Here is a 14,085-nt window from a genome sequence, read left to right on the forward strand (position 1 = left end):
ATGTCTGCCAAAAAGACTGGTGTTGGGAACAAACGGTACCAAGAAAGAGAGTCCAACAGAGATTTTTAAAATGCATAAATTGCACTCTACCCAGGCTTGCTTTTTGTGTGGAGGATATAGTACAGGTGTGGGTAAACTATGGCCCAGGGGCCACATCCAGCCCTTCAGACATTTTAATCCAGCCCTTGAGCTCCAGCCGGGGAGCGGGGTCGGGGGCTTGCCCCGCTCTGCACATGCCATGGCTCCGCGTGGCTGCCGGAAGCAGCAGCATGTCCTTCCTAGGCATAGGGTCAGCCAGGGGGCTCCGCATGCTGCCCTTGCCCCAAGCGCCACCCCCACAGTTCCCTTTGGCCTGGAACCACAGCTAATAGGAGCTGCTGGGGCGGCATCTGCAGACAGGGCAGCACACAGAGCTGCCTGGCTGCCCCTCTGTGTAGTAGCTGGACAGGGGGACATACCGCTGCTTCCAGGAGCCGCTTGACGTAAGCACCACCCGGAGCCTGCACCCCTGGCCTCCTCCTGCACCCCAACCCCCTGCCCCAGCCCTGATCCCCCCTCCCACCCTCGGTCCCAGCCCAGAGCACCGTTCTGCATCCCCAACCCCAGAGCCCCCTCCCACACTCTGAACACCTAATTTTTGGCCCTACCTCAGAGCCCACACCCCCAGCCAGAGCCCTCACCCCCTCCCACACCCCAACCCCCTATTTTGTGAGTATATAGCGAGCCATGAATGATTTCCATACTCTGATGTGGCCCTCAGGCCAAAAAGTTTGTCCACCCTGATATAGTAGGTGAAGGCAGGAGCAGAGAAGAGAATGAATTTGTTGCCCTGCTACAGTCAACAGTAGGGAGTGAAGTGAAGAGTAATGGCTCTTCCCTTGTCACTGGGAAGTTCCTTTGTGCCATTAAGGTGCTGTAGTGGTAAGCTTGTGTGTAATAGCTCTACAAAGAAATTCCCTAAGGTTCCTCATCTAGTCTGGAAGTACTAGTATTTCACTTCCTTCAGTTTTTACAAGTAGCCCTAAATTAAAGACAGACCCTCATCAAAGGTGTAGTTGATACAGAAAAAAGTTGGCTCCAGATTTTCAAAAGTTCCAGTAATTTGGGGTACCTCAGATTGGGCATTTGGAAATCAAGGTAACCAAAATACCGCCCACTGTTGTAAATATTGGCCTTTTAGAATTCACTGGACTCCATCTAGGATGGGGGGGGGGAAAACTTACCTGTCTAGAGATACAAAATCCTGTTTGGAATTGTAGTGAAAATAGCGACTATTTAGTACAGAGACTATGTTCAGAAGATGTATATAGGTTAATTCCTTTTGGGAAACAGTAGATAATAAGCCTTGTGATCCTTGAAGCTAACATATAAAAAAATTACTTCCTTTTCCCCTCCCCCCCCCCCAAGAGGATTTCTAATAGTCAAAAGTGGTAAATTTATTTAAAAATCAGAATAATCAAAGTTACCTTGACACAGCTGAATGTGATGTTTGTTTTTTAAAATGTCCTGGTTTTTGTTGTTTTGCTTTTTAATAGTATTCAAAGGCTGACAACCCAACTCCCACCCCGCATGTCTTGTCTTCAGGGGTTAATAAGCTTGCAGATCCTGACCCTTTTCTATTTCCAGTGTTTTAATTTTTAAAAATGTTCTTTTCCCTGTAATATCAAGTCGTTAACCATGTGGTTGTGAAGTCCCAAGTGCTTATTAGCAGCATGCATGCAGACATGTTATTGCATTACTCTTTAAATTCAGCAAAATTGTGGGGATGATGCAAGTCAGACAGTGAGAGGCCCCTTCTTTCCCAGTATGTGAATATTGCTGAACATTCCTAGATGAGTTACAGTATACCCCCATCTTCAGTGTAGTGTATTGGCAAATTGACAGGTGTGACTCTGCTCTGTGCTAGTCAGAGGGTCTTGCCAAAAACTGTGTCCTGAGTTCTATGTGAGCAGCGCTGAGCACCGTTTTTGGCTTCCTAGTCGAGAACTGAGCCAAGTATTCAGGCTTACACAGCCAAAACCGCAGAAATAAAAATGTAGTTTGAACAGTGCCCTAAGGAGCTTGAATATTGAAGAGACACAGTGACTTGGAATTTCCAGAATTTGAATGTGAAAATACTTCTGTAGAACCAGTCTAGCAACAAATGGTTAATGAAAAACTATATACAGATTTAATCTTTTTGATATTCTTTCCTGCTCTAGGAACTTTTAACTGAAATATGACATTCTTCAAATAATCTTTCCTTTATGTCACCAATAAATTACACAACCTCTCTCTCTAAGTGCTTTAAGAGTTTCACTTTAAGAGTTTCAGCTTTGTAGCATAGGATCTGTCTTATTTTATAAAACACCACATAAATTTCAAATAATTCTCTCAAATATCTATAAGGATGTATAAGTAAAAACTGTAGCTATTATTTTTATTAATCATATAAGAGATGTAATGACTAGTATCATATGTGTACATGGAGAAAAGTGTGTTCTTGGATTTTGAAGTAAGGGTGAGTGTTATGCAAAGTATTTTACATATGTATATTTTAATCTGTTTTCATTCTTCCTCTCTCAATCTCTGTTATAACATTTCTTATTTGTATGAGACCATAGTGAATATGAAAATTGGAGTGATTTTCTTCCACCCCCCAGATCTAATTTACTTCTTACTGGTGTGTTTTCAGCTTGGGGACCTAGTGCTGCAAAGTGCTGTGCACCCTCTTTAAAGTGACATGGGCTTGATCCAAAGTCCAAAAAGTCAATGAGAGTCTTTCCATTGACTTCATCAGGCTTTGTATTGGGTCCTAAGAGTCTTCAACTCCCATTGGCTTTAATGGGAGTTGAGGACACGCAGCACCTTCCAGGCTCACGTCCTGCTGACACCTTAAAACTAAACTGGTCGCTTTCTCTTTCTGGTTCTCATGCACTAGTACACTGATGGGTATTTGGGTTTCCAACAGAATAGGGAGGAATGTATAAGTTAAAGTATTTTTTGTTTAAATGTTTTAATTTAATGTAAGCATTTGTATTTATATTAGGCCTCATTTTATATTTCTTGCTCATCTAAACTCCCCCAGACTTAAACAAGTCAGAAGTGAGTTGTGAGTCACAAGGAATGCAGGCCTCTCAAGGTTTGGCAAGCTCCCTTTTTGGGGAGGTTTAAACTATTCAATATTGACATCCTCTTAACTAAAAAGTTAGATAAAGAGAAACAAAATAAAATGTAAGCAATGACTGAAAAGTTGAGGCCCAATCCTGCAATGATCCAAGCAACAGATATGTTTGTCTGTTTGTTCTTGGAGCTACTGGTTTTCCAGTCAAAACTTAAAAGGCCTCTAGAAACCAACCTAGACTAGTTGAAGGATCTAGTGGAGTCTACTGGAATTTTCAGTGGATGTGAGCAACTGGAGCTCAGAGTGCTCTTACAGTCTGAGCTTGCAGTATACTTTATACATAGAGCATACTGTATTGGACTTGTAGCTGTAAACAAAACCTTAAAAGCTAATTTTTGCTCTTTTTGTCCTTTTTGATTTAAAGCAGTCCTCGGCTATATCAGAAGAAGAAATTCAGGTGAAGAAAATCATGCCTTTGTTCAGTAAATCGCACAAAAATCCTGCTGAGATTGTAAAAACTCTGAAAGAAAACATGGCCATATTGGAAAAGCAAGATAAAAAAACAGACAAGGTATGAGATCATGTTTTTAAAAGACTAGTGATAAGGCATTTATTTGTACTCAGGGGAACAACAATTTGAAGAGATTGAAATTACTGTGTTCACCGAGGCTGTGATCTTGCAAGCACTTATGCATGCGAGTTACTTTTATGTACAATGAGTAGTCAATGAGACAGGCTAATCCAAAAAAAATAACTGATTTGTATTATTTTTTTTTAATTACCCAAGCATGTAACAAAATAAGACGAGACCATTTTAAAGGTACTCTAGGGTTTACTATTTTTGTAGGCTGACAAACTACAAGTGTGTGTGTGTTTACACATGCAACAACATTATATAAAAATACAGCAATGTTCATATGTACTATATACACCCTATATATAATTTTTATATGTATTTGTATCTATTACCGTATTAGAGTGAGTGTCTGTGTGTGCACCAGAGACTTTCAAATTCTCTAAAAGAATTGTCATGGGTACAGTTCAATAATAGAAATGTGGATGAGACTAAAAATAAAATTAAAACAAATAATTGTTAGGTAATATTAAAACACTACTTATGCAATTCTGTCATTTGACTACAAATGTACTTTTCCTCGGTACGATTACATATTAGAAGTGAACCAAAAATAAAAAGGTAAGCATATTTTCCTTCTCTGTGGAATCCTCTTGGTACTTTGGGTTCACAGACAGTACCTCAGAATGTGTTATTTCTGTAACGTGGAACTCAGTGAGACTTCTGGTATTTGATGTCTCACTTTGGGATACCTTCAGTTAATTGTGAAGGATCAAGATAATTTCAGGAAGGGGAAAGAGAATATATAAAAGATTAATTTTGTGCTAAATGTGCCCCATAGCCTAATTAATGGGGATATTCAATGCAGAAAATTTTGTTTTTGCTTTGCAGTTCAACTTTAAATTCTCCACTGGTTGAGCTGTGCTTTTGGGGTGGGGTGGGGTGTACCCCAGAGATGGAGAATTAAGAGGAATTTTGATGTTTTATGAGAACTTTGAATTGACAATTTTTCTACTTTTTAGAAAGTCTGAACTGTTGGTATACTTTTTTCTCACAAGATAAAAGGGTGTTAGAAGTGGAAGATTTCATCCAGTTTATCAGTACGGAAATTTACAGATTTGAAAACGACATTTTAACTGAATATTAAATCATTTAGCTATCTGATATTTAATATCTATGATCCCAACCCTGCAGACTGTTACTCACATGTCTAGTTCCGATTAAGCCACTGTACAAGAGAAAGTGGTTTGTTCCTAGTTTTGTTCTTTCAGGCACAATTCAAGAAGGCATCGCTATTCAGGACAGTACTTAAGCACATGACTAAGTGCTTTGTTGAACAGGGGCCTAACTCTATGATCTGGATTGCCGAGCAGGCAGAGTCCTCATCCCCTTGGGGTCAGAGGAAAATGTCCCCTTCAGTCAAGAGTTGCACTGAACTGCTCTGAAGACAGTCACTCCCAGTAAGGAAAATGTCCTGAATAGTCGATGTTAGGGGAGTAAATCCTAATAGGAAGATTCTTAGGGCTAAGACACAGCTATATAGGAAATCTGGAGGGAAAGTTTCTCTCAAAAAATAATAATTAAAAAAAAAACCCTGATGTCTTCTTCTGCACATTCAAAACTTTGGGATCCTCGTCGATCTGCATTTGTTTGGTATCTTTGCCATTCATGTGTTTTTGAGCATTCATTGGGGGGGGGGAAAGGAGATCTGTGTGCCACTTTCAGCTGTTCTGCTGGGCTGAGAGAGTTTTCAAAAACTAATTATTACTCTAGTGAGAGATTCAGTGCAAAAACACCACATCTTTCACTTTCATGCAGCTAGTTAAAACATTGTCTTGTCATAACTTTCACTTTCAATACCCATTTTTCATGTGGCTAAAAGCCCTTTCTTTTCATGGCTAAATATACAGTATTGCTTGCTAGCAAAATAGATTCCAGCTAGAACTACTTCAAAGTCAAAAGCCCTAAAGGTTTATCCTGCAGTTATTTAGACACCTACAACTGTAGTGTGAATATGTAGATGGAAATGCAAGTTTGGGGTGGGGAGCCTTCTTTCTAATGGGGGCCACTGACCCACAGAAAGTCAGTCGCAGGCCCCACACAGCCCCGCGGGGAGGGTGCAGGGGCTCGGGGCTTCCCCTAGGCTCCGGGGTGGGGCCAGAAATGAGGGTTTCAGGGAGCAGGGCTGGGGCAGGGGGTTGGGGTGGAGGTGTGAGGTCTGGGAGGGGGTTCTGACCATGGGCAGAGGGTTCAGGGCGGGGGTAGGAGCTCTGGGAGGGTGGTCTGGGCTGGGGCAGGGGGTTCAGTGTGGGAGGGGGTGAGAGGTGTGGGATCCTCAGGTGGCTCCTGGTTAGCGGCGGGGCTAAGGCAAGCTCCCCCCCGCCCTGGCCCTGGCCCTGGCCCCGCACCGCTCCCGGAAGCGGCCACAGCTCCTATTGGCTGTGGTTCCTGGCCAATGGGAGCTGTGGGGGCAGTGCCTGAGGTTGGGGGTAGGCACACATGGACTCAGAGCTTTCTTGATCACCACTGTTCCTAGGGTCAGCTGACTGACCTGCCTGGCACTCTAGCTCCCCCCCCCCCCCCCGACAGTGGGGCGAGCCAATGCTTGCGGCTCCAGCCCGCGGGGGGGGGGGAGGGGGGCACCGAGGCTCATGGCTTTTGTTCCGCAGCGTGGAGACTTGCCGCGGGCAGGATGAAATTAAGCAGGGGGCTGGATCCGGCACACGGGCCAGAGGTTCCACACCCCAGGCCTAGAGACTACCATCCCAGAGAGGGAATTTCTTTTGAGAGGAAGCTCTGTAGCAGTTCTGAAAGATACAAAACTACAAGAAAGTGGTGTCAAGCAGCCCTGAAATTATAAGAGATCAGATGGAAAAGAATTTGAAAAACAGGAAATTTTATTAGCACACGTGAAGTGCATGATCTGTATTGCATGCGTGCTATTGTTAAATGCAACAATTATTAGTACTACAGAGCTATCGTACTCCTATAGCATTTCTAGATTCCAAGGCCAGAAAGGAACACTGTGATCATCTAGTCCAAACTCCTGTATAACAGAGGCCATGGAATTTCCCCAAAATAATCCCTAGAGCAGATCTTTTAGGAAAATATCCATTCTTGATTTAAAAGTTGCCGGTCATGGAGAATGCATCTCAACCCTTGGTAAACTGTTCCAATGGTTAACTTTTCCCACTGTTAAAAATGTACACCTTATGTCCAGGCTGAATTTGTCTAGCTTCAACTTCCAGCTATTGGATCATGTTATAGTTATACCTTTCTTGGCTAGATTGATGAGCCCATTATTAAAGATTTGTTCCCCATGTAGATACTTAGACTATAATCAAGACATCCTTTTAACCTTTTCTTTGTTAAGGTAAATGGATTGAACTCCTTGAGTCTTTCTAATATTTTCTAATCCTTTAATCGTTCCTGTGGCTCTTCTCTGAACCCTTTCCAATTTATAAACATCCTTTTTGAATTATGGACGCCAGAGCTAGACACAGTATTCCAGCAGCAGTTGCGTCAATGCCAAATACAGTGGTTTTTTAAAAAAAAAATCTCTACTATTACTTGAGATTCCCCTGTTTATGCATTCAAAGATTACTTTAGCTCTTTTGGCCACAGTGTCACTCTGGGAGCTCGTTTTCAACTGATTATCCACCATGACCCCCAAATCTTTTTCAAAGTCACTGCTTACCAGAATAAAGCTCTCCTCACTCCCATCCTGTAAGGATGGCCTACATCACTTAGACCATTTTTTGTGAAAATAATAGAAATTAGAAATGCTGATTGTAAATTTAAAAAGCAGTTGCAAGTCTTTTCAAGAAGAGTGTGTCTGTGGAATACACACACAAATATGTATACAGCCTCTCTCACTTAGTGTTAATGATCATTGTTATTCATATAATGTGTTACATTGACACTCTTGTTAGTGAGCACAGGTGCATTGACTTTAATGTTGTTGCATTCACTTACATAAAATTTGGTCCAATTAATCCATGTACCTTAACCAGTTCCTACTGTTCTAAAGTCCTCTTTCCTTTCCTTATTTTTCACATCTGATTAATTCAAAGAAGATTCTGTAATAATGGGAAGATTAGCATAACATTAAGAGGATTAAGAAGAGTAATTCTCCAGATCTGGAAAAGTTGAATAAAGCCTCTCTTATACCTCATCCATTTCTTACGCAACGTTTGAATTGAACAGGGGCTCCTTAGAAAGTGTGCATTTGTCCTGATGGGTTCCTGTTCATGGATCTTTATATTGTGAGGAGCCAGTGCATACCTGCATGTGTAATATAATCCCAGTTATATGGGACCAAATTCATCCCTGATTTAACTCCAGCATTGGCACTCCCCATTAAACTGGAGTGATAAGCAGGCAATCAAACAAATCATTAAGAATTGTACTTGATGTAATTATACATCAGGTAAAATTGGACTAGCTTATTTTTTCAAGATGCCTGTGGATGGATACATCAGATAGTTTGGAATTCTGTAGACTTGGCACTTACCTTGTGGTTTTGGGGTTTGGGTTTGTTTTTTGTGTGGTTTCAGACCACTTGAGTTTTGCTTTGAATTTTACTCTCAACCCAAAAACTCAATGCAAAATTAAGCCAAAACTACCAGTTTTTGCCAGGGTTAGGGGTAAAACCCAACCAGTCTAGAGCCTCCTGCAAAGCCATTTGCCTGGACCAGCTCACTGGAAGACCCCAAATCACTGCATGTTCTCATATTCCCACCCCCACCCACCACAAGTTCCTGTGCCAGGTAGGGTGAGTTCAGTTCCATAGTGGTAATACCGTATGTCTTTGGAAGAAGTTAGAGGAATAGCGGGTGGGAGGTTTGTTAAACAAAATGAACAGGAACTTCTCAATCCAGCCCACAATAAAAAGGGTGACCTCCTGACTCCCTAAAGGTCTCAAGATCACAACCACAAAGCACTATCCAGAGGATATATTGCATGCCATACAGCACTGAAGCATGAACAGTAAACATCCCACTGGTATTTTTCACCTATCCTTGGTGGGGTTGGGCTCTGATGACTCAAGCTCCCTGCAGCTACAGGTTTGGCAACATTTCTGAACCAGCCCTGCAAGCAAATCCATCAAGTTTTACGAGGTTTTCATCCAAAATTATAAACTGATCCATAATAATTTGAAAGTTGGCCCAAGTTCCCTCTGCATTTGGCTTAGGTGTGTAAAGTTGACCAAAATTTTAGATTTGTAATGGAATCTGAAATCAGGCAAGTTGTAAATAAGTGGTTTTATTATGAATAGTTATGGTTCTACCAGCCAGCAAGACAAACTTGAGATTACAGTAAACTCACCCTTTTTGTTTTCCCCTCAGGGATCCATTCACTGTTCAAAAACACCCTATCAACTAGGTAAAAATTCATTTTGAAACTTTTTTTCTCTCTCCTTCCCCTTTACATTTAAACATACTTAATTAGGCAAATTCATGTAGGTAAGTCAGTGTGGCATGTCTTCGCATTCGACTTCCATGTGCTGTCCTAGAGGTTCACAACTGTTCATAAGAATCTGGAGTGCTAGATTTTTAGCAGCATTTCGATTGTAGTCTTAGGGATTTTTCCTGATCAGGCATTTATATTTAAAAAAACAAAACCCAATTCTGCTGTGATGGGGTTTACGAATCCTATATTAAGGCTGAGGCAGGGGAAGCAGTACTGGGTTCCATCCCTTAGCCATTGCTAAGCATGATGCTGGGGCAAAGATCAATATAAACGGAGCTCAGTTCAGCAACTCTAAGCAAAGGGTGAAAGAGAGGACATTTTATGAAGGAGCACTACTCAGCGGCAGCAGCAGGAGAAGAAGCGTCTACTCAGGGGATCCAGCTGTGAGTCCCTACCCTCTCCCTGACACTCCAAAAGAGAGGGAGAACCACAAGCTAGGGGCACAAGAGGGCTGCAGGCATTGGCCCTTGGCTGAAGTAAAAACGTTGTCAAATATGGCCATATCTGAAACTGTCTAGCCAGTCTAGCTGAGACCACATCCAGAGAGCTACGGTGCCCTGAACTGACAGAAAGATTGGATTCAGAGGCCCAGGCCACTAAGCCTAATGACTGACCAAACCACCCAGCTACACCTGCTCTTTTATGCAGTGCTAAAGAAACTGTGCCTAAATCCTGTTCATCTCACTCTCACATCTGGTCCTAATAAAGTCAGAGGGACTCCCTATGTAAGTAAGATGAGCAATGTGTGAAGAATGAAACATACACTTGCATATTGGAATCGTTATGAGATTATCATTGACTCTAATAGGACTGTCTGTGGCCACGATCCTGCAACAATTGAAGTCAGTTGCAAAATTCCCTTTGACTTCAGTGGTGTATAATCTGGTCCTGTGTAAGTAAGGTAAGGACCTGGCCTCTTGTCATGTCTGCTGCTGCACAAAGCTCTCGGGTGTACTGGATTTTGTGGGAAGTTTCATATTTCAGTCTCTTCTGCTTTAGTGCCAAGTGAGGCAGTTGCTCTGGAGGTGAGTGAGACTTCAAGTATCCTTTAGTGTAGGGGGTTGTAACTGAGTTGGAAGCCAGGAGACCAGGAGTTCTAGTCTCCCCTCTTCTGACTGCTTTTTTATATTTCTGTGTGCTTCACAATTCTTATTACTGATCAAGGCATCACACGCCTAGGAGACAGTTAAGTATAATTCCCTTCATTTTACAAGTAAGTTCCCTAGCAGGTTGCACAAGAACACTTGGGGTAGAAATGGGAATCAAATTCAGGTCTTTGTATGGTAGACCCAAGTCTCTTCCACTTAGTCACACTGCCTTTTAGAATGGGTGTTTGAAATCTGTGTGCTTGGCTATCCTGTTGCTAACTATTGCTCTAAGAACTAGGCCACATTCTTCTCCCAAAGCCAGGAACAGAACTCATGAATCCTGATCTTAAACATTCTACTGCTGTCTAGCAAAGAGTTGTGTAACCTACTGGCAGAGTATGTATCACATCCCTCCCACCAGGGATTGATTCACATACTCCTTCACGAGTACAGGGCTGTGCTAGTGTTATGAAAATCCTGCGTTCAAACCTTGCTGGTGGCTTGTGGAGGTCCTTGTGGCGGCACATGATGGAATATGTTTTTCCAGTTTTCTTCTTGGAAAAAAAATTGGTTGATTTAACTCCCGCAGTTAAAGAGAATGCCCTTAAAAATAGGTTCTATAGTTAAAATAATTATACTCCATCAGTTCTTCCATGATGTGCAGCAAACTCTAGTGTTCCATATTTTGGTCACTGGCCACATTTCAATGGTTTGTGTCAAGCAATGGGTAGGTTTCAAGGTTGAGAAGCAGTAACTTAAAAAAAACCCATATTTATATAGACCATACTGGAAATATTCCCGAGGTTCAGATTGAAACTGGCTATCAAATCCTCTTCTCCAGATTTTTGTGCACAGTTGAGAATGTCTAGTTTGCTGGATAGATCATGATTTCACAGACTGCATGGAAATCATGACATTAGCCCAGTACCGTGAAGCTGCGGTTGCTTGTGGGAGGTTAGCGAGCTGGTCCCATCCCAGAGAGGAGTGGGGAGGTGGCAGGCCAGTTCTATCCTGGGGAGGGAGTGTGACCACATGGTGCCGGCCATGGTGCTGGCTTGCTCCAGCCCATGCACTGCTGTTGCTTCCTGTCCAGCTGGTGAGGATTGGGGGTGGAGCTAACAATGCAATGATTTAGAGCCCGGGCCTGCTCCATGGTGGCTCCTGGCAGGCCTGGGGGGAGATAGAGATTGGGATTGGCATCTGTCCCCCACTCTAGTCAGTACAGTAGCCTGTGTCACTGCTGCTGATTAGAACACAAGCTGGTGCATGAGGGAGCCCTGTCCCAGGGGAGTATCGGGGTGTGAAGGGGCCCTGCCCCAGTGGAGGGATTGGGTGGGGGAATGGATCCTGGTCTCAGTTCCTTACCAGCTGGCACTGTGGTATCTCCTGCGGCCTGTTGGGGGGTAATGAGAGCCGATCCTCCCAACCTTTAGTATAATTATGTCTTCCTGCTAGTGATACTGTCGGCTGGGACAGAGGTAAGCTGGAGTCAACTCATTGAAGAGCTAGGAAAGTTGAAGTTTAGGCCTAGGAGTTCTCATGGGCAGTGTTCCCTCTAATTTTTAACAGGCTGTGTGTGCAAAAAAATTTCTTCTGTGCTGCTGCTGAAGCCAGAGTGCGCGTGGGGTTTAAGATCTGTGTGTGCATGCACACACGCACAGTTTAGAGGGAACAGTGCTCATGGGTGTTTCTCAAGGTCTGATATTTTGTCCTAATGATTTTGTATGCTTATAGAAAACATCAAAAAGGAAAATCCAGATGCACCTGAAGTAGTGGAGATCCATTTGCTTGTACTGTATCTACTATCAGCAGTATGAGGGTGATGATAGGTCCTTGTCGTCACTATCTGAGATTGCACATAAGGATCATTGTGAAATTAGCACAAGGCTGCTGAAGCCAGGAACTCCATTTACACCTTTTCACTGATTGTAATAAACACATCACTGATATTCCATGGGACGCTGCAAAAGCCGTCTATACTTGGTTATGCTTCTGAATCAGAAGGGCTGCTTTGATTGTGGGTGGGTTTTTTCCCCTACCACAGACAAGCAGATGATGTTGCAGAGGAGGCAGCTTGGCTTCTGTGGGTGTGCAAAAGTGTATCTAGTGTATTTATGGAAAAAAATCAGTCGTCTAATATGTTGTTCACTTGGACAGGTGTGTCATTTTAACCTTTTACGTGTTGGTTCCTGAAATGTCTCCATATGAAATGAGAATACATTTACAAGAACAGAAAACTTCCCTTTAATTTAGTTCATAGGATCATGGTAGTTAATGATCAGAAGACCTGTTGGATCAGTGAGTTCATTTCCCTACAAGTGCAAGATACGTTCTATATCAAGGGACTGTATCTAATATTAAGTATCAGAGGGGTAGCCATGTTAGTCTCTATCTACAAAAACAATGAGGAGTCCAGTGGCTCCTTAAAGACTAACAGATTTATTTGGGCATAAGCTTTCATGGGTAAAAAAACCCACTTCATGATAATACTTCTAATATTAAACTGATCTTGGCCAAAAGGCCAAGATGATGTAAAAATAACCTGTCTATAGTGTGTTGGTTTTTTTTTTTTTTTTTTTTAAGCCAACATGCCCTGACAAAGTTATAAGCGTGGTCTACACTAGGAATTTACATCAGTATAGCTACATCTCTCAAGGGTGTGAAAAATCCACATACCTGATAGACACTATTCTACCAACCTAACCCCCGGTGTACACAGTGCTAGGTCAATGGAATAATTGTTCTCTTAACCTAGCTAACACCTCTTAGGGAGGTGGATTATCTGCCCCAGTAGGAGAAGCCCTCCCATTGGCATAGGTAGTGTATACACTGAAGTGGTGCAGCTGCGCTGTTGTAGCATTTTAAGCGGAGGCAATGTGTGTGGGGGGGGCATGTGGGGCTAAGTGCCCCCCACAGATTACTGTGAATGCCGAGCTGCCCTTGAAGGGCTTGCTCTGCTTGACCTGCCAGCATGAGAAGGAGGCTTTGTCTTTCTGCTTTGCCTCTCCCACGGCACTTCCCGCTCTCTCGGTCCCTATCCCCATCAGCCAGGCCTGGGTGGGGAGCAGAGGGGTCGGGCTGCTGCAGCCTCCCCAGCTGGGCTCAAAGAGCTGCTGAACTGCCCAGAGGCAGGGATGCGCAGAAGCCACCCTCAGGCAATGTGAGAAGTGGCTCTCTCCTGCTCCCTGCCAGGAACAGAGGCCAAGCCAGCTGGAAATTCTGGCAGGCACAGTGTGGTGCCCCTGGGTGCAGGGTGTGTGTAGGGGGTCGCTGGGGAAGGCTCTGGGAGCAGGGTCCCTCTGCTCAGCTGGAAGTAGGGGCACTGCCCACACCTCTCCCCCCTGCTGAGGTGTCCGTGAGGGCGCAGGGGAGATATTGGTGCTGTGAGTCTCCCCAGCCTGGCCGAGAGGCACGTGCTCCTCACTAGGAGCCAACGGGATTGGCTGCCTTGGCCCAGGGAGGTGGGGCCGGAAGGCTCCTCCCAGAGGCGATGCATGGGGCAGACATGTGGCCCCCCTTTACACTGTGTCATCCCCCTTCCTCCCTGTCAGCAGGCACGAGTCATCTCTGCTTTTAAGTGTAGACACATTGGTAGTGCTCACCCATTGCCTGATTAGTGCCCCAACAATGTTAAAGCACACCTTTTTGTTGTCTGTACAGACAGGACCAAGCCATATTATCATGCCCTAGTGTGAGCAGAACACTCTGGTCTTGAGCATCATTTGTTAGAATTGATGTACCAGTTTGTCTCATGCCACAGGCATGACCAAACAATGTTTTATAACACAGTAGGGGCACCAATACATTTATGAAGCATGCTTAAACACAGTCAAATCTATAATATGGAC

At 43.5% G+C, this 14,085-nt stretch overlaps 1 protein-coding gene across 7 annotated transcripts in view; it reads left to right on the forward strand.

Annotated features, from left to right (window-relative positions):
• CAB39L (calcium binding protein 39 like) overlaps nt 1-14,085 on the forward strand; it is a 117,687-nt gene that overhangs the window by 30,893 nt on the left and 72,709 nt on the right. For 5 of the 7 annotated variants that reach the window (XM_048849681.2, XM_048849711.2, XM_048849691.2 and 2 more), the window contains one exon: nt 3,528-3,674. The exons of 1 other annotated variant lie outside the window; for it this stretch is intronic. In XM_048849681.2, the coding sequence (XP_048705638.1) occupies nt 3,573-3,674 (102 nt within the window). In that variant the 5' untranslated portion in view covers nt 3,528-3,572. The remainder of the gene's footprint in view (nt 1-3,527; nt 3,675-14,085) is intronic. One more of the 7 variants, XM_048849701.2, reaches the window with a different exon arrangement.

The sequence above is a fragment of the Caretta caretta genome, chromosome 1 (assembly GCF_965140235.1).
Source record: "Caretta caretta isolate rCarCar2 chromosome 1, rCarCar1.hap1, whole genome shotgun sequence".
NCBI classification, from domain to species: domain Eukaryota; kingdom Metazoa; phylum Chordata; order Testudines; family Cheloniidae; genus Caretta; species Caretta caretta.